The sequence below is a fragment of the Salmo trutta genome, chromosome 24, assembly GCF_901001165.1.
Source record: "Salmo trutta chromosome 24, fSalTru1.1, whole genome shotgun sequence".
Taxonomy (NCBI): Eukaryota; Metazoa; Chordata; class Actinopteri; order Salmoniformes; family Salmonidae; genus Salmo; species Salmo trutta.
In genome coordinates this window covers 18,539,552-18,560,362 of record NC_042980.1, presented here as the reverse complement: position 1 = coordinate 18,560,362, position 20,811 = coordinate 18,539,552, and the positions used below count along the sequence as shown (strand labels likewise).

The following is a 20,811-nucleotide window of genomic DNA, read 5'->3' as shown; positions in this document are numbered from 1 at the left end:
AAGGGAACTGCTAAGCTTTCTGGAACAGTCGCAAGGCATATCCACTTGTTGGACCTCAAACTAAGCACTAACATCATACATATATTCCCACAAAACACTTTATTTTCTCATACAGAATGATGAAAATAAGACAACTAATGAATTGATCAATGGCTAATGACAACATGTCCTGTACTAACCTGTGCTTTATTTGCTGCGGTGCTGCTGCTGCTGCTGGCGGTGGGGTGATGGAGAGGCTGGGTGGCGGTAGTGGTGAGGGCTAGACACCGCTCCACCCCCGCGGATAGAGCTTCCACGGATGGAATGACCCGCTGAGGGAGAGGATGTGGAGTGCTGCTGATGTCCTGCACGGATGGGCTTAGCTACAGAGAGAGAAGGGGCGAGACAGGGAATATACACTGATATGAAACTTTTCATACAATTTCCTGTACAACACACACACAGATATATTAATACAGAGATATGTCAGCTATATTTAAGTTACCTGGAAATCATTTATCACTGGATACAGTTACGAAACATGAAGCTCCCTGAGACACATGTAGGGGGCAACTTCTCCCAACGTTCTCTACTGTGTACCACTGTCTCTCACCTATTTGTGCAGAGTGCCCCCTCCTGGAGGCGTTCTTGGAGAGCATGGCCTCTTTGATGCGGTCCACCTCCTGCAGGTAGCGTTTGCGGTCCCTCATGGCACTCTCTTTGGCCTCCCTCAGGGCCGCTTCCAGGGCCTTGACCCTCTCAGCCGTAGCCCGCAGACGCTTCTCCAGCTTGGGCAGCTCACAGCGCAGGTCGGCATTATCACGCACCAACTGGAGAGGAGAGATGGGGAAGAGGAGGATATGTAGTTACAGTGTGTGTTTAAGCGTGTGTGTGTGTGTGTGTGTGTGTGTGTGTGTGTGTGTGTGTGTGTGTGTGTGTGTGTGTGTGATTCCTACCTGTTTGTGGACCTTGGTGAGCTGCTCTAGGTTGTTCTCCAGGAAGGTGATCCTCTGTCTCTGAGCCAGACTGCCCCCGGCCTCATCATTATCCATCTCTGCGCTCTGATTGGACAGAAACAGGGAAGTGACATCACACATAGGGCTGGGGCGGTCACAAAATTGTGTCGGACGGTAAGTGGCGAATGACTGCCGGTCTCAAGGTAATTAACTGTTAATTAACATAAACATGTTTAGCATCTTCTATGCATAGAAGCTGCTGATGGGGACCTCTAGAACATCTACATGTTAATAAGTGTAATAAATCAATTTAACATAGCCTACACCATCACAATAAAATCCACTATTTATTTAGTTGCAATGAGCCTATATATCTGGGAATGTCTTAGAAATCAAAACATATGGGCTGCATGATGCGACTCTATATTGATGATTTGGAAAAAGTTGCAAAAAAGGAATGCGCTCTGATCCTTGTGCTTCCCGTGGAGACAGAGACAATTGCATTGCTGCTCTGCTTGTGGGGCAAGCAACTTAGGGGATATGTAGTCAACGGAAGATTGAATTAAAATGACAGTATTAAAAGTGAAATGAGAAAAAAAGGCTACAACGACCAAGTTCTTGTTATGTGTAGGCTAACTGTAGGACAGTGAGAAGAGCAGTAATGTTATGGCTAGCCTCAATTAGCATAGTTAGCTAGCGTCTCTCGGTTTGATGCAGTCAAGACAGGTACTATATGATATACTATATAATCGGATGGGATAACTAATAACTAGCAAGAAGTTAGTTTAGCACGAGATAACAGTGGTTGCGGTCTCTCCCTCCATGTCTCTGCTCAGGTGTGCCGAGCCTCCAGTGTCTTACTCACACTCACACATTAACACACAGCATGGCCTCCGCTCCCTAACCGACAGCTGCTAGCTCTGTGTCTCTCGCTCTCTCCCTTTCTCCCTTTCTCCATCGCTCCGGTTTAATAAAGTAACAAAACAATTGCCTTTTCTGCTGCTTCCCTCACTCGGATCAGACTAGTTGTTCTTTAGGTCATTTCGGGAACGTGTTTTAAACATGTATTCACGCATTTTGGGTCCGGAGCTTTCCTGTGTCCATTTCGGACCTGGAGCTCTAACTCCCATCACCGTTTGTCCTCTTTATTTCCGATTACTCAAATTAAATCAGGAAGTGTTTAGCGAATGATTAGAGGGACAATATAGTGTCTAGTACCAGGCCATTAGCGAGGGCCATTAGCAAGTTCGGTAGGCTACCCATCAGCGCCATTCATCTGCACAGTTTTGGATGGGATTACCATGACCAAGAAGGAATTTGACTGGGTCATGACTCGTGACTGGTGGTGTGGTGGTACACACCACAACTGCTGACATTTACAGTATATGGTACATAGTGTGGGAAAAAGGTTCCTAAAGTCGACTTGTTTTGTTGTTGCCTTCGCCTTCTGGCCTTAGTAACCAATAACACCTCACCAAACAACGGCAACAGCCTTGTTAGTTGTTAGAAGAAAAGGTGGATGTAAAGGCATACAGTAAGCCCACAAATTAGTGCATATGTGAAAGTTTACAGGGTGGAAACATTCCAGCTGAGACTTAAGGAGATATCTCCCCCAATAACCTATCCTTCCTGTACTTACCATGCTGACGCGGGAGGTGAGCTCTTGGATGAAAAGCCTGCGCAGGTTGTGCAGGGTCTGAAGCTCCTTGGCCTGGTGGAATTGATACATCTCATGGTCAATGAGTTCAACATCAATCAACACCTGAGACGTACGCTATAATAACTCTATCCACTCACCACAGTTTCTTCCAGCCCCTTCAGGTCCTCCTTGGCCTGCTCTCTCTTCTCATTCATGAAGCTACAGCAGAGAGACAGAGAGGACACATGGTGTTCAGGGCTTGGCGATTCATTTCATGTTACAAACGTGTTATGCCATGTTATAACCTATTTATGACCATGTTATAAGCATGTTACGCACACATCTGAGGAGAACAGAACAGAGCTGTGGTAGATAAGGTAATAGGCAGACTTACACAAGCTTCTGCAGTTGCTCGTCCTTCTCCAGCTCCTCGGCCTTCAGTTTGTCATAGTCTGACTGCAGCTTCCTCTGTTCCAGCTGCAGCCCCTGGTTCAGACTAGCGGGAGAGCACAGTGGTCACTATTCAGTATAGTATAAATCAATGCTACACTGTACATACTGTCCTTATCACATGGGACTATGTTTACTACCTGAAATGGGACTTTAAAAAAAGACCTGTAACTGAAATAAATAAAATGGATGTTACTCCTTGAGCTCGTCCAGGACCCTCTGCTTGTGGTCGATCTCATCCCGCAGGCGAGACAGCTGCTTCTGATGCACCTCTCTGTGGTTCTCCATCTGCTCCTCTAGGGTCTTCTACAGAGTGCAGAGGGGAACACAGGGTCAAGGGTCAAAGTTCGTTGATTTTATTTATCTTTCACAGGAACCTGAAAGAGAGTGGGGGGAGAAAGGGGGTGCATCGAAAATGGGAGGGATGAGAGAGGGAGGATGAGAGAAATAGAGAGATCCTTACCTTCATCTCCACTGCATCCTGCAGTTTGGTCAGGTGCTCCTTCTGCTTATCCATCACATGTACCTCTTTCATTTTCTCTGTGTAGATGTAAAATGAAAAAACAAGAGACATAGTTTTTTTTCTTTGTGATGGCCGTATTGGTGACAGGCATGTTTGTGTTGGTGTCTGCGTGTCTCACCCTGTGCATGTAGTGCATGTAGCTCTTCCATCAGGGAGTCCTGGCTTTCTTCCAGCTGTCTCTTCTTCTGCTCCATGTTCTGCATGTAGTCTGTCAGAGACTTGATCTTAGCCTGGTGCTGCATGGAGGACACACACCATCAGACAGGGACGGGGTTAATAACAGTGGAAAATAATACTTTCTCTAACCAGGTTTACATCCAATTTTCTAATGCGAGTAAAGTAAATGTCGGATAAAAAAATGTCATGACAGGTCTGATTTTTTTGGTAAACTTTCCACATTTGGACAAAACAAAATACGCTAGACAGGGTGAGCTCTTTTGGTGTCTGTGACATATTTTTGTGTCTGTAAAATGAATTATTGTCCGTGAAAATGTTGGTGGAAACGTTTTTATGCGCAAATATTGATATACTGTAATAATCATTGTATCGAAGTAAACTTAAGAGTCACACGATGATATGTTGTGTGGTCCTCCCACTACGACTCAACAGGAAACCATGCAGTTTATTAGGCTACAGATGAAATTAATTATGATGAACTTCACAGGGTGGTGAATGTGCAAGATGATGAGCTTGATGCTCCTTTCCAATAAATATCCAGGGTCATGTTCTGGTGACATGTTGATCGATGCTTGGCTGCCGTCTGACAAGTAAAAAGAATCTCGCTCTTTTGTCCATAATAATAATCTCATCATGTAGGCTGTATGTGCAATCTAGCCAACAGCGCTAGAGCACACGTGCCAATACCAGAGTGGGCACATTCGCTATATAACTCAACATTTTTTTGTGAGAAAACCATCAGTAGAGTTGAAAATGCGAAGGAAACCCATTTAACTTGTATTTTTTATTTGATATATGGGAATTTAACCGCAAAAGGTATTTTATGTGCACTACGTCATCACGCACAGCCTTTTTATCTGCAACAAGTCAATTTGATGGAAACACATCTCTGGTGAGAAAATGCGCATATTGTTTTTATGCTGATTTTTTAAATATTTGCATGAAAATCTGTCGCCAATTCGATTGAAACCTAGCTACTACCTCACTTTCCAACCAAGCTGCATGAACAGAATAGTTAACTGAAGAAAGGAAAATATTCAACAACTCTTGAAGGACAATGAGAGTGGACTGTTTTTATATACACTGCTCAAAAAAATAAAGGGAACACTTAAACAACACATCCTAGATCTGAATGAAATAAATAATCTTATTAAATACTTTTTTCTTTACATAGTTGAATGTGCTGACAACAAAATCACACAAAAATAATCAATGGAAATCCAATTTATCAACCCATGGAGGTCTGGATTTGGAGTCACACTCAAAATTAAAGTGGAAAACCACACTACAGGCTGATCCAACTTTGATGTAATGTCCTTAAAACAAGTCAAAATGAGGCTCAGTAGTGTGTGTGGCCTCCACGTGCCTGTATGACCTCCCTACAACGCCTGGGCATGCTCCTGATGAGGTGGCGGATGGTCTCCTGAGGGATCTCCTCCCAGACCTGGACTAAAGCATCCGCCAACTCCTGGACAGTCTGTGGTGCAACGTGGCGTTGATGGATGGAGCGAGACATGATGTCCCAGATGTGCTCAATTGGATTCAGGTCTGGGGAACGGGCGGGCCAGTCCATAGCATCAATGCCTTCCTCTTGCAGGAACTGCTGACACACTCCAGCCACATGAGGTCTAGCATTGTCTTGCATTAGGAGAAACCCAGGGCCAACCGCACCAGCATATGGTCTCACAAGGAGTCTGAGGATCTCATCTCGGTACCTAATGGCAGTCAGGCTACCTCTGGCGAGCACATGGAGGTCTGTGCGGCCCCCCAAAGAAATGCCACCCCACACCATGACTGACCCACCACCAAACCGGTCATGCTGGAGGATGTTGCAGGCAGCAGAACGTTCTCCACGGCATCTCCAGACTCTGTCACATCTGTCACGTGCTCAGTGTGAACCTGCTTTCATCTGTGAAGAGCACAGGGCGCCAGTGGCAAATTTGCCAATCTTGGTGTTCTCTGGCAAATGCCAAACGTCCTGCACGGTGTTGGGCTGTAAGCACAACCCCCACCTGTGGACGTCGGGCCCTCATACCACCCTCATGGAGTCTGTTTCTTACCGTTTGAGCAGACACATGCCCATTTGTGGCCTGCTGGAGGTCATTTTGCAGGGCTCTGGCAGTGCTCCTCCTGCTCCTCCTTGCACAAAGGCAGAGGTAGCGGTCCTGCTGCTGGGTTGTTGCCCTCCTACGGCCTCCTCCACGTCTCCTGATGTACTGGCCTGTCTCCTGGTAGCGCCTCCATGCTCTGGACACTACGCTGACAGACACAGCAAACCTTCTTGCCACAGCTCGCATTGATGTGCCATCCTGGATGATCTGCACTACCTGAGCCACTTGTGTGGGTTGTAGACTCTGTCTCATGCTACCACTAGAGTGAAAGCACCGCCAGCATTCAAAAGTGACCAAAACATCAGCCAGGAAGCATAGGAACTGAGAAGTGGTCTGTGGTCACCACCTGCATAACCACTCCTTTATTGGGGGTGTCTTGCTAATTGCCTATAATTTCCACCTGTTGTCTATTCCATTTGCACAATAGCATGTGAAATTTATTGTCAATCAGTGTTGCTTCCTAAGTGGACATTTTGATTTCACAGAAGTGTGATTGACTTGGAGTTACATTGTGTTGTTTAAGTGTTCCCTTTATTTTTTTGAGCAGTATATATATATATATATAGAAAATGATGTTAAATCCACTTCCTGGTTACCTGGGAGATGAGTAACTGACAGGAGGCCAGCTCCTTCTCATTGGCCTGCATCTTGCGGGAGGTGTCGACAAGGGAGCTCTCCAGCTGTTTGCTGCGGTTCACCAGAGACTTGACCTCCGACTTCATCTTACTGATGTAAAGACGGGCCATGGTGAACTCCTCCTCGATGACCTCATTCACCTCCATCATCTGAGGAGCAGAGAGAGATCACGAGTGAGTGAGATAGTGTATGAAATATGTGCTTGTACGGAAAACTGTTTGTAACAGGTAGTGTGTCTCAATGACAGAGTGTGTATATGTGTGTATGAGTGTAAGTGTGTAATTGTGTAATATGTTTGTATAATGTGTGTCCTTACAGCCTTGAGGTCACTGGTGCCGATGATGCCTCCTATCTCACTGAGGTCTCGGAGCAGTAGACTGAGGATCTCTGCTGCTCTCTTCTTATGGTGACTGCTGAGCTCCTGTAGACTGGACAGCTCCCTCTGCACCCCCTCCAGAGTGGTCTGAAACGCACACCCATTTTACAATCACAGTCCAGTCATAATCTATATTCTAGAATATGTTTTGTATGGGGCAGAGGAATGCTAGAGAAATGGTCTGAGTTTCATTCCAGGAATGTTCCCTTCCCTCGGCCCTTGTTCACTTCCCTCGGCCCTTGTTCACTCTCCTTCACGGATCTGAGACAACTGGGTAGGTGAAAGCAATAGTTCCTGACATGTACATATCCAGTCCTTTGAGATCCGTAGCAACGCAGATGCCCCGCCCACCTGAGGATCTGTCTTTTCCTATTTCCTGTGTTTGAGGGTGAAAAATCACTGCAATCTCGCTGGATTGATTGCTTTCATTTCACTCTTGCCACTCTTTCATACTTTTTCTTGTGCCTGTCGTTTCTCCCCACATTCTAAGAAAATGCTGACAATAAATGTAATACCTGGACTTCATTCATTATTTGTCCATGCCAGTAAAACGCTCTATGTGCAATAATTCATTTTTTTTAAATGCCATGCCACGGATACAGAGTTCTCCCCCACGCCCACCGCCGCTCGCCCCATCTGGAAACCTCTTTCTCCAAGCTAAGGATCCGGATCACATTCTGCCCATGTGTTATTTTACTCACACATTCATTTTCTAACATAGCTGCTGTTCACACTCCCCCTCGCATCACGTTTCGCACATTACAACACCCTCTTCTGTACCATGGTATGTCTCTGCCTCATATTTCTGAACAGCTGAAATAAAAACCCTGCTGAGATTTGAACGAACATTCCAAAACATATATATTATGAAGGCTACAATCTTCTCTGTCTGTCGTAACGGATATTGCAGTTGCACAAGCAGGACGCAGTCCCTACAGGTTGGAGCAAAAACAATCAGTGTTTTGTGTGATGATGTTGCTGCCATATCGTAGTTCCTGAAAAAAGAACACCACCCGACTGCCTGTCTGCTTCTTGCGCAGCCAATGTTTGCAATGATGACGAAAAAATAACATTCAATCGCTAATTAGACTGCGTGTCTGTGTTTTGAGATGACCCCCCGGTACTACCCCTGCCCCGTGGGCCTGAAAGCAAAGAAAGTAACACAAGTCTAAATATACGTACATTACCAGTCATAAGCGGGGCACACCTACTCATTCAAGGGATTTTCTTTATTTTTACTATTTTCTACATTGTAGAATAATAGTGAAGACATCAACACTATGAAATAACACATATGGAATCATGTAGTAAACATAAAAGTGTTAAACAAATCAAAATATATTTTATATTGGAGAATCTTAAAAGTAGCCACCCTTTGCCTTGATGACAGCTTTGCACACTCTTTCATAGTTTTGATGTCTTCCCTATTATTCTAAAATGTAGAACATAGTAAAAATAAAGAAAAACCCTGGAATGAGTAGGTGTGTCCAAACTTTTGACTGGTACTGTATATACTTGGTTTGTATGTGTGGGGCTTTAGCTGAGATTGTTCTTTACAGTCAAGTATATTTGTCCAGGCCTGAATTATTCCTTGACTAGCACCATTCATTCTCGCTGTTCATAATTCTAATGTTATCATTTCTAATAGTAACTGTATCGACTGGTTAAATGGGAGAGAGTGCGCTGGTTGCCATCTTAGAGCCAACATTTTCTTCACAGCAGTGCTGCCTGCCAGCAGTAATCTTCTCTGATTGATTGAGAGATTCAAGGGGTTAGCATCATTAAGTAACATAATAGATGCAAAGCATTGAATATTTATATTCAAAATTAATTTTGACTCCCACATCATATGAAGGAATGTGTCTACCTGATTTAGGGGACACTGGGAACAGTTGGGAGGAAAACATTTTCTTGGTGTTAAATACAGTCTGTGAACAAACTTAAAATGTATAAATTGATGGTTCAGATTACGGGATGCCAAGGTCATATTTGTCCATATTCTGTTCCAGTTAAAGGGTCGTTCAGATTCAATTAGATCTGTGGACCACCCATTTTTAATGGCTGGCTCAGAATATGAGCTTTACAAAAGTTTTTACATTATAGAGATCAGTCCTTTCGGGAGCCCATAATATTTATTTATAAATCCCATCATTGGATAACCATTATTTTATAATTTGAGATGAAGCTGAATTTATCTATGATCGTCAATGAGTTTGGGAGCGATTACGATATATCGTATCGTTTAAACAACATTGCAAAATAATTTTTGCACTAGTTGGCTGTACCTGCACCAAAACTCCAGTATTTTCCTTCCTAGCTTGTTCTCCATGTAATTTTTAAATAGGGAGTCAATTTGTTTTTAGCACTTTTATTTCCATTACTGATCAAAACTAGTTTTCTCAGGGCTCTCTCGTCTCTCTACAGCAGACATACAATGAGCAATATGTTTGGAACACCGAAACGCAATAAAATCACAGTATCGAATCATAATAAATATAGAATCGTGAGAATCGCAATACATATAGTATCGCGATGACATCGTATCAAGAGGTCCCTGGCAATTCCCAGCCCTACCAAACATGTCGATAACACATTTAGTGTAAAACCTGTAAATAGCTGCATGCAGCCTACTCCCCTCCTGAAAAAAGAATATGAAATCGCACTTATGCTTAATGAGGCATGGAAGTTACAACTGTTTTGTGTACAACATGAAGTTTTTAGGAAATCACGCTTATGCTTAACAGCTTACAGAGGGAATGCAATAGTTGGAACAGTTTTGTGCACAACATGCAGTTTGTAGGCTTCACCAGTCAGACATAGGCGATCAAGGAAGGGGTAGTGGCAACGGAGCACTCAGCACCGCAGCTACATAGGCAGCGGAGTTTGGCACTCCGCTACGTAAAAAAAAAATCCTGTAAATGTGCAGAAATATGTGTATTTTTAGCCTGGGGAAATTGGGATACAGAAACTCTGTATCCGTAGCCACTCTGTTTAAAAAATTCTAAACGTTTGGAGTATCTTCATCCATTATACAACTGTTGCGTTCATTACAACTGTTCTAAAAATCATTTAACAATTTTGATGATGATTGCTACTGTAAAGGGTTAGTGTGTTCAGAGGGGAGGGATCTTCCTGGAATGAAACACAGCCCTGGAGACCAAGCTTCCTCCCAATATGACTCACGCTCTTCTGGTTGAGTTCCTCACTGAGCTGGTTGTTGGAGCGGTTCTTGTTCTCCACTTCCTGGCTCTTGTGGTCGTAGTTAACAGCCAGCTCCTCCAGGGCCTGCAGCACCTCCTTCACCTCCTCTTTGGCTGCCTCGTTCTCCCTCTGCAGCCTGGACAGGTCCTCCTGCAGCTTCTCATAGTCCTTACGGGCCGAAACCAGCAGCTGGATGGACGGGCAGGTGAGATGAGTAAACACACACACACACACACACACACACACACACACACACACACACACACACACACACACACACACACACACACACACACACACACACACACAGGTGAACACATACACACACATACAGGTGAACACACACACACACACACACACACACACACACATATTTAAATTACATATACACGCTAAATTCAAACAACAATACGTTTCCAGCACAGTGCTTAGACCCCCCCCAAATATAACACCAGAATAGAATCATCTTACTCTGGCACAAGACGAGGTATTAGAAATCCATATCCCAAAATGAAAGCACAAATGCACTTTACAGGAGGTGGACAAGATGACAGAATGGCATTAAAGCAATTGTTTCTCTCAGCAGTTAGATTGTGCCTTGCTCCAGCCTTCAAACCCTTGACTATTTGCCTAGATCGTAATGGACGTGTTACCATGGCAATGTCTTTCTTATTCAAATCCCTTTCTATAATTGCTGCTTTAAAAACCATTAAGGAAAGAATACTTGTATCTGATATGACTCAGCTGACACTGAGTCCCTACTACTACAGAATTTGCATAGTGTGCGATGTGCGTGATGAAACAAAGGTCTACAAAATGTACACTGAGTATACAAAACATGAACACTTTCCATGACTGACTAGGTGAATCCGGGTGAAAGCTATGATCACTTATTGATATCACTTGTTAAATCCACTTCAATCAGTGTAGATGAAGGGGAGGAGTCGGGTTAAATAAAGATTTTTGAGACAATTGAGACATGGATTGTGTATTTGTGTCATTCAGAGGGTGAATGGGCAAGACAAAACATTGAAGTGCCTTTGAACGGGGTATGGTAGTAGGTGCCAGACGCACCAGTTTGTGTCAAGAACTGCAGCGCTGCTGGGTTTTTCACGCTCAACAGTTTCATGTGTGTGTCAAGAATGGTCCACCACCCAAAAGACATCCAGCCAACTTGACACAACTGTGGGAAGCGTTGGAATCAACATGGGCCAGCATCCCTGTGGAACGCTTTCGACACCCTGTAGAGTGCATGACTCGACGAATTGAGGCTGTTCTGAGGGTAAAATGGGGAGGGGGAGCAACTCAATATTAGGAAGGTGTTCCTAATGGTTGGAATACTCAGTGTATATCAAATGCAGATCCATATGTCACCACTAGATGGCAATAAACACAAATTCAAATGATGCACTCTGTTTATGAGTGTAAAAACATACTCCTTTGCTCATTGCACTAATTCAATTTGATGAATACCTTCACTTTTATCAAGTTATAGCATGTCAATCTACGACACTAAGGAATATAGATGAAGGAGATGTGTTGTATAGGGTTGGATAAGCTCACCTCATCTAGATGAAGGAGATGTGTTGTATAGGGTTGGATAAGCTCACCTCATCTAGATGAAGGAGATGTGTTGTATAGGGTTGGATAAGCTCACCTCATCTTGATGAAGGAGATGTGTTGTATAGGGTTGGATAAGCTCACCTCATCTAGATGAAGGAGATGTGCTGTATAGGGTTGGATAAGCTCACCTCATCTAGATGAAGGAGATGTGTTGTATAGGGTTGGATAAGCTCACCTCATCTAGATGAAGGAAATGTGTTGTATAGGGTTGGATAAGCTCACCTCATCTAGATGAAGGAGATGTGTTGTATAGGGTTGGATAAGCTCACCTCATCTAGATGAAGGAGATGTGCTGTATAGGGTTGGATAAGCTCACCTCATCTTGATGAAGGAGATGTGTTGTATAGGGTTGGATAAGCTCACCTCATCTTGATGAAGGAGATGTGTTGTATAGGGTTGGATAAGCTCACCTCATCTAGATGAAGGAGATGTGTTGTATAGGGTTGGATAAGCTCACCTCATCTAGATGAAGGAGATGTGTTGTATAGGGTTGGATAAGCTCACCTCATCTTGATGAAGGAGATGTGTTGTATAGGGTTGGATAAGCTCACCTCATCTTGATGAAGGAGATGTATTGTATAGGGTTGGATAAGCTCACCTCATCTAGATGAAGGAGATGGGTTGGATAAGCTCATCTCATCTAGATGAAGGAGATGGGTTGGATAAGCTCACCTCATCTTGATCGATCATCTGCTCTTTGAACTTCTCTGCCAGCTGACTGTGTTGGTTGATCTCATCATCCTGAGATGGGAGGAAAGAAAAAAAATACAATACAAAAATGTTGCATTCAGGTTTGGATTGACCAAGACTCTGTAATCCACTTTTTGGGGGGGAGTTAGCTAATGCAGGGCTATGGCTGCTAGTGTGAGACGGATTGGTGTGCACACCAATGTTTATTTTCCCAACAGTTAATTGACTTGAGATTTATGACCTGAGGATAATCAATCTAATCACCCCTTATTAGGTAAATGTCTGGGTCATTAAACCAGATTTACAATGATTCCACAGAATTATGCATGTATGTGATTATATAGCATTTGCATATGATTAAAGCCATCTTGTGGTTCATAAAATCTACAAACTGTCCCACCTCAATTAACCACAGACACAGCCCCTTTTCAGTCATCCATGACCATGACCCCTCATCACTCAGTGAGTCATCATGCTGCGTTCATGTGCTCTCGGCATTATTGGAAACTGTGAACATTAAGACTGGGAAGCCCCATCCATTCCTCTCTGGCCCCGCCCACCTTGTCATCCAGCTGCTGGTACAAGTCAGTGATGAGCCCCTCGTATCGGGTCTTCTCCTCGTCCAATAGCGGGACAGGGGGTGGGGCGATGGTGTCAATCATGGGCGTGGCCATGGCATCACCACTGTTGCTCTTCTTCTCCTTACTACTCAGCTGTTCCTCCACTGGAACAGCCTCACCTGGTTGAGGGAGAGAGGGGGGAGGGAGGGAGGGGACGGGGAGGCAGCAGTGGTTAGAGTGATGGACCTCAACCAAACAGTTGTGGGTTATGGAGAGAGAAAGCATGGACAGCTTTGACAGATTTTAGCGCACTAAATGGGCCTAAACGTCCATATCACATTCATAACATGAGAGTGAGGGAGAAACAAACAAACTGTACAGAAATCGTCTTAGCTCAGAGGAGAATAATATCTATTATCTTTGTGTAACTATTTTCGTTCCATCCCATAAACAGAACACAGCCCAGCACAAACCCATTTCCACAGGAGACAGGGATATTGGCTGTATTCAGGCTGTATCACAACCGGTTGTGATTGGGAGTCCCATAGGGCGCCGCACAATTGGTCCAGCGTCGTCCGGGTTTTTGTTCCTCACTGACTTGCCTAGTTAAATAAAGGTTAAATAAAAAATAAATAAACATGGGACATGAATAATGTGACAGGTGATGAGGCTGATACCCGCTGGCAGAACCCAGGCGAGCGGCTTAGCCCCCGACCGTGCTGACCAGCCAAACACCACCACACCCAGAGATAATCCTCTCACAGCAGAAAGGGGGAAAGATGGATGAGTCTGTGTTGGGCAGCTCTCATGCAGACTTTGAGATAAGGCGGAAAAGCGAGGGATGGGGGTGGAGGGGGGAGGTAGAGTTATAAGCGGACAGAGCTCGGCAGTGGGGGACATCTACTTCAGAGATCCAGAGGCAGACTGCACTCTGCCATCTTCAAGGACTGTCTGGGCATTTGTAGCTGTGGCTAATCTACAATGCAGCGCATGAATGCGTTATCTTATCTCTGAGAGAGAGGGGAATACACTTTCAGTAAAGAAATGATGGGTAGCCGTGGCAACCGTCAGTCCGCACCGTCAGCTAATACAATATACTGTGGTAGGTGACACACAGCTAGAATATTGTGACATTAAATCTCTCTAACCACCACAATGGAGATCCCTGAGCATACTGGTCTTCACATGCTGCAGGGATATACAATGTAACCCATTTGGGAGTATCAGCAATCTGCTGATGCCTTACAGCTTGCATTATTTTGCAATGCAAATAGGAGATAATGTGTGCTTACTAATATTCACAATCTGCACAATCTCATGAATACAAAAGGAGGCATATAAGCACAGCAGGTTGCTGCATGAGTACAGAGTGGAGGACGGTGATCGTTGCAAACATAGCATTCAGAATGCATTTCATGATGAACATACTTTTGATGAAAACAGAATCTAAATAAGGCCATTCCTTTGAGAGACAACATCCTCTATCCAGTTCACTCACTCAGAACATAGTCCAAACTAAGATGCCAAATTGCCTGCTGGTCAAAATCCTAACATCAACAAGCTATTTATTCTGACACAGGTTTAATTTAGAAAAAACAAAGCTGGCAAAGGGAGAACTAAGCAGTGAGTAAATGACAGAACTGGAAACAGAATGAGTGAACGGATGAGTGGTTTTGGAAAACATCTTCAGTCCCCAACGTACCCCATTAGAGAAGCCTATTCTACACATACAGTGCATTCTGATAGTATACAAACCCCTCGACTTTCTCCACATTTTGTTACATTACAGCCTTATTCTATAATTGGTTACATTGTTTTTTCCCCTCATCAATCCACACACAATAATACCCCATAATGACAAAGCAAAACAATAAATAAAATAAAAACAACAACTGAAATATTACATTTACGTAAGTATTCAGACCTTTTACTCAGTACTTTGCTGAAGCATCTTTGGCAGCGATTACATCCTTGAGTCTTCTTGGGTAGGGTCATTGTCCTGTTGGAAGGTGAACCTATGCCCAGTCTAAGGTCCTGAGCGCTCTGGAGCAGGTTTTCATCAAGGATCTCTCTGTATTTTGCTCCATTCATCTTTCCCTCGATCCTGACTAGTCTCCCAGTCCCTGCCACTGAAAAACATCCCCACAACATGATGTTGCCACCACCATGCTTCACCGTAGGGAAGGGGCCAGGATTCCTCCAGACTTGACGCTTGGCAGTCAGGCCAAAGAGTTCAGTCTTGGTTTCATCAGACCAGAGAATCTTGTTTCTCATGGTCTGTGTGTCCTTTAGGTGCCTTTTGGTAAACTCCAAGCGGGCCGTCATGTGCCTTTTACTGAGGAGTGGCTTCTGTCTGGCCACTCTACCATAAAGGCCTGATTGGTGGAGTGCTGCAGAGATAGTTGTCCTTCTGGAAGTTTCTCCCATCTCCACAGAGGAACTCTGGAGCTCTGTCAGAGTGACCATTGGTTCTTGGTCACCTCCCTGAACAAGGCCCTTCTCCCCCGATTGCTTAGTTTGGCCGGGCGGCCAGCTCTAGGAAGAGTCTTCGTGGTTCTAAACTTCTCCCATTTAAGAATGACGGAGGCCACTGTGTTCTTGGGGACCTTCAAAGCTACAAAAATGTTTTGCTACCCTTCCCCCAGATCTGTGCCTCAACACAATCCTGTCTCGGAGCTCTACGGACAATTCCTTCGACCTTATGGCTTGGTTTTTACTCTGACATGCGCTGTCAACTATGGGACCTTATACAGACAGGGGTGTGCCTTACCAAATCATGTCCAATCAATTGAATTTACCACAGGTGGACTCCAATATAGTTGAAGAATGATCAGGATGATCAATGGAAACAGGAAGCACCTGAGCTCAATTTCGAGTCTCATAGCAAAGGGTCTGAATACTTATGTCAATAAGGTATTTCTGTTTTTGTTTTTAATACATTTGCAACAATTTCCAAAAACCTATTTTCACTTTGTCATTATGGGTATTGTGTGTTGATTAATCAGGAAAAAAATATTTTAATCAATTTTAGAATAAGGCTGGAACATAACAAAATGTGGAAAAGGGGAAGGGGTCTGAATACTTTCTGAATACACTGTATGTGCTCAGTGAATACGATGAACAAACCTCCTCTGAGTCATCCAGAGTTCTTCTTCATGATTTTCATCAAAGCAATTTCATCAAATAAAAACAGAGTTTCAGTAGTAACAATGATGGTTCAACATCCCCTACAACCCGATGAGCTCTGAATACAAGTGAAGTCCTTAGCTTCCATATTCCAGGAGTAGCTGGGAGATGTCTGCAAACATCTGTAGTCTCTCTGATGCTCCTGGAGTAGAGTAACTAGGAGCACAGTCAAATAAATGACAGTGGGTTTGTGTAAATGATCATACTGATTTCCATGTACTGGGAGGCCCTTGCATTCGAGATGCGCTTATCAGGATTCTAGTCTGGTTTAACCATAATTGCTACACGGCTTCTCCATTTTCTTTTTGTTCTCTCTTGCTCTCTCTCCTCTCCTATCCTCTCTCTCTCCATTTGTCTCAAGCTACTGTCTGTCTTTGTCACTGTCTCTTTTTTCCCTCTCTCCTCTTGTTTTTTCTCTCTCATATCTCTTTCTCTTTATCGCTCTCTCTCTCTCTCTCTCCCTCTCTCTCTCACTCCTCTCCTCTCTTGTTCTTTCTCTCTCATTATCTCTCTCCCCCCTCTCTCTCCCCACCCCTCCTTCACTCCTCTACTCTCTTTCTTTGTTACCTTTCCTCCAGCGTTTGAGCTCGGTCTCGAGCTTTTGGATCACGTATTTCAAGCCTTTAGTCTTCTCTTTCTCCTTCTCATACTTCTTCTTCCACTCCTCAGCTGTCAGCTCTTGGTTCACTGACACTGTGTTCTTAATGGTCTTAGCTCTGCAACATTGAGAGGGAGAGAGAGAGGGAGAGAGAGAGGAGGATTTCCATCAGGTTGGAATTGATGGATGGAAGAGGGCATATGGTAGTATTATGCACACATAGTGTATGTGTACTGAAGGTCAAAGGTCTGACACTGGACTACAACACTCCAATAATCTACATTGATTTGTTATCACCCTTGCTGTTGGGCGTGGGTAAACAGCAGCATTACAACAAGGTCACAGCTGATCTTCCTAGACTCATTAGAGATCTAATCTCTATTTTCACGACATCCCAATGAGGACACACAAATAAACCCCCCCTTGCAGACTGACTAGAATAACCCCCCCCCCCCTACAGTGTGTGCAGTATGAGTGCTAACCTCTGTCCAAACATGAGGGTGGACTTGGTCTCAGCCTCATTGTAGACAGAGGGGGAGGCACAGATGATAATGGTGGTCCTACAGTTTCCCCCCAGAGAGTCCTGCAGGATACGGGTCATCTTACTGTCTCTGTAGGGCACGTGGGTTTTCTACAGGACGGGAAGAGGGAAGATCAAGAGGAGCTTCACAAATGAGACAACATCTGTAACCAAATGCTATTTTATAGAATATTTCATATTCACGTCACATACAAAAGGACATGTTAGTAAAATAGGACAAGGAAATAATCAATCTGAGAGAGAGAGAGAGAGAGAGAGAGAGAGAGAGAGAGAGAGAGAGAGAGAGAGAGAGAGAGAGCGAGAGAGAGAGAGAGAGAGACTGACAGACTGACAGACTGACAGACTGACCGAGAGAGAGGGAAAGAGAGAGAGGGTAAGAGAGAGAGAAAAAGCGAGAGAGAGAGGGAAAGAGGGAAAGAGAGAGAGAGAGAGAGAGAGAGGAAGAGAGAAAGAAAGAACTACAACACAGCGAAACAGACTTATAACTCACAGTTCCCTCGGCCAGAGCTGATATGACGTTCCCCAGGGCGGAGAGGGACTTATTGATGTTCTTGGCCTCGTCCAACACAGATCCCTCTGCCCCAGTCTTACTGACCTGGAGAAGAGGATAGTAAATACCCACAGCAGGATGTCACTACAAACAGGTTCTGTGGACAGATAGGTCTAATAGGTCTTCAATCAAAATTCTGTGTAAAGAGGTTATTTTAATGATGATTTATTGAAGAGAGTGAGAGAAAGAGAGGGAGGGAGGGGAGAGGGAAGACCTAGCGAGAGAGGGAGATGGAGGGTAGAAAAATTTAGAAAGAGGGGAAACCACTCTGACCTTCTCACTGCCAGCCAGATCCACCAAGTAGAGTTTTCCTGACAGCTTCAGTTCTGTCTCAACGTTCTCCTGCTTGATGTTGATCAGGAAGATGCTGTGACTGCGAGAACTGTGCTCATTCATGTCTGTATGGACGAACAAAAAGCAGAGCAACATTTGAGTCAGTGCTAGCACAGAAAACGGATGGTATTTTGCTGAATCACTGGAAATCAATGGGTAGTTAGCAACATTCTTGCAACATCTCTTTACTAAACATGTACTTAAGTGATTCCGGAGGAAAAGAGAAGCCCATACTTGTAACAGCCACGTGACGATTGGATTTTCCTTCATCGATGACATCCATAACCTCTTCTGGACTGGACACAAAGCGTTCCGTACAGCCCTTTGTGGAAAAGTGGGAATATGTGTGAAGGTGAGGACCACAAGATTGCTGGGTAATGACCTGAAATATTACTGTGTTTAGAGAAGGAACAATCATATTATCAACAATTGAACACCTTCCTGTTTATAGAACTTGAGCTACAGCGATTGGATACCCACCTTAACATAGGGCACCTTGTTTTTGTCCTCATGCACTGCTAGGTTGGTCTTTGACACTTAAAATGAAAAATATATACATCAAAATTGTCCACATCACTATTTAGAAATCTGAACTTAGTAAAACTAGAAATAAAGTCCTTACTCACCATCCAATAAGTCTCTGATTTTGTCTAAGTAGATTTCAAAATAGGAGACCTGTAAACACAAAACATATCACCCACAGCATAAACAAACAGACCGCATTGATCCTGTGCCGGTCTTGCCCTTAGTGAAAGATTCACTGTTTTAACAGATGAACACTAGACTTCTGTGTTGTAACATTTCCATTTGGGTTGCTAGAGGCAAGGCCGCGAGGACACACAGCCACAGAGTCACCAGCTGAAGGTGTCACTGCAGTGACCATATGGTACATGTAGGCCACCCCAGCAGAACTGGCACCTCTGTGGGTCCTGTCACTAACACTAACACAGCAATGAGCACTGGACTAACCCTCAGCCACCACAACACCTGTTCCATTCACTTGTTATGGACCTGATGGTTTTGTAACAGTATAATACAAATGCCTTACAAACATGTATTTTTTTTAAATTCAAATATTATATTTACAAAAGCTATTGCATACATTTTACACTCAGCTTACACTTTTGACAAATCCTGCTGTATGAACACAGACTATTTCCTTTGAAGTCAAGCTAAGCTACAATGCATGGACACTGACTCACTGAGCAACAAGCCCAGGGTTCAGAGGGGCCACTCCATGATGTGTCTGTTACCTTGATGTGGAACTCCAGGTTCTCGTCCATGGAGTAGATGTGGTCAAAGATGTCCCTGGCGATACGGGGGATGATGCCCATCAGCTGGGAGTCATGGAGCTTGCCCTGAGATGGAGAGCACACTATCTTTAACAAACAACATCCAACATTTCCAAAACATGACAATATAAAAAAACGATTGTGCAAAAAAAATACGCTGCTCACAAAATATATGTGAAGAAAATGATACATCTGACCGAAGAAGGAAAAGTGAGAGTATTTTTAAAACAACCCAACAAATATTCAGTCTCTCTGTCAGGTTACTACAAGTAGAGCAGTGGAGGCTGTTGAGGGGAGGACGGCTCATAATAATGGCTGGAACAAAGCGAATGGAATGACATCAAACACATGGAAATTATCTGTTTGATGGATTTCATACCGTTCCACTTATTCCGCACCAGCCATTACCCCAAGCCCGTCCTCCCCAATTAATGTGCCACCAACCTCCTGTGAAGTAGCGACAGAGGGTTATCGCAGGCTGCTATCAAGCTCTTACAGAGGACAAATCATTCAGCCTTAACCCTCCTAGGGTGTTTTCACATACAATGCATTCTGAAAGTATTCAAACCCCTTGACTTTTTCCACATTTTGTTACGTTACAGCCTTATTCTAAAATGTATTAAATAAAATGTTTTCGTCATCAATTTACACACAATACCAGACAATGACAAAACGAAAACAGGTTTTTAGAAATGTTTGCAAATGTATTTAAAAAAAACAAAGTATTACATAAGTATTCACACCCTTTGCTATGAGACTTGAACTTGAGCTCAGGTGCATCCTGTTTCCATTGATCATCCTTGAAATGTTTCTACAACTTGATTGGAGTCCACCTGTGGTAAATTCAATTGATTGGACATGATTTGGAAAGGCACACACCTTTCTATATAAGGTCCCATAGTTGACAGTGCAGGTCAGAGCAAAAACCAAGCCATGCAGTCGAAGGAATTGTGTGTAGAGCTCCGAGACAGGATTACGTCGAGGCACAGATCCAGGGAAGGGTACCAAAACAATTCTGCAGTATTGAAGGTCCCCAAGAACACAGTGGCCTCCATCATTCTTAAATGGAAGAAGTTTGGAACCAAAGCTAGAGCTAGAGCTGGCCGCCCGGCCAAACTGAGCAATCGGGGGAGAAGGGCCTTTGGTCAGGGAGGTGACCAAGAACCTGATGGTCACTCTGACAGAGCTCCAGGGTTCCTCTGTGGAGATGGGAGAACCTTCCAGAAGGACAACCATCTCTGCAGCACTCCACCAATCAGGCCTTTATGGTAGAGTGGCCAGACAGAAGCCACTCCTCGGTAAAAGGCACATGACAGCCCGCTTGGAGTTTACCAAAAGCCACCTAAAGACTCTCAGACTACGAGAAACAAGATTCTCTGGTCTGATGAAA

General features: G+C 44.0%; 1 protein-coding gene across 1 annotated transcript in view; it reads right to left on the bottom strand.

Annotated features, from left to right (window-relative positions):
• kif5c (kinesin family member 5C) overlaps window positions 1-20,811 on the bottom strand; it is a 41,773-nt gene that overhangs the window by 3,421 nt on the left and 17,541 nt on the right. Inside the window, exons 4-25 of the mRNA XM_029711330.1 lie at window positions 19,383-19,487; window positions 18,756-18,804; window positions 18,610-18,665; window positions 18,364-18,451; window positions 18,070-18,194; window positions 17,737-17,841; window positions 17,188-17,336; window positions 16,675-16,823; window positions 12,922-13,100; window positions 12,344-12,412; window positions 10,031-10,237; window positions 6,788-6,934; window positions 6,432-6,620; window positions 3,666-3,783; window positions 3,488-3,564; window positions 3,221-3,330; window positions 2,969-3,070; window positions 2,733-2,793; window positions 2,575-2,646; window positions 936-1,040; window positions 593-809; window positions 180-362 (exon numbers count right to left, since the gene is read on the bottom strand). Of these exons, the coding sequence (XP_029567190.1) occupies window positions 187-362; window positions 593-809; window positions 936-1,040; window positions 2,575-2,646; window positions 2,733-2,793; window positions 2,969-3,070; window positions 3,221-3,330; window positions 3,488-3,564; window positions 3,666-3,783; window positions 6,432-6,620; window positions 6,788-6,934; window positions 10,031-10,237; window positions 12,344-12,412; window positions 12,922-13,100; window positions 16,675-16,823; window positions 17,188-17,336; window positions 17,737-17,841; window positions 18,070-18,194; window positions 18,364-18,451; window positions 18,610-18,665; window positions 18,756-18,804; window positions 19,383-19,487 (2,655 nt within the window). The 3' untranslated portion in view covers window positions 180-186. The remainder of the gene's footprint in view (window positions 1-179; window positions 363-592; window positions 810-935; window positions 1,041-2,574; window positions 2,647-2,732; window positions 2,794-2,968; window positions 3,071-3,220; window positions 3,331-3,487; window positions 3,565-3,665; window positions 3,784-6,431; window positions 6,621-6,787; window positions 6,935-10,030; window positions 10,238-12,343; window positions 12,413-12,921; window positions 13,101-16,674; window positions 16,824-17,187; window positions 17,337-17,736; window positions 17,842-18,069; window positions 18,195-18,363; window positions 18,452-18,609; window positions 18,666-18,755; window positions 18,805-19,382; window positions 19,488-20,811) is intronic.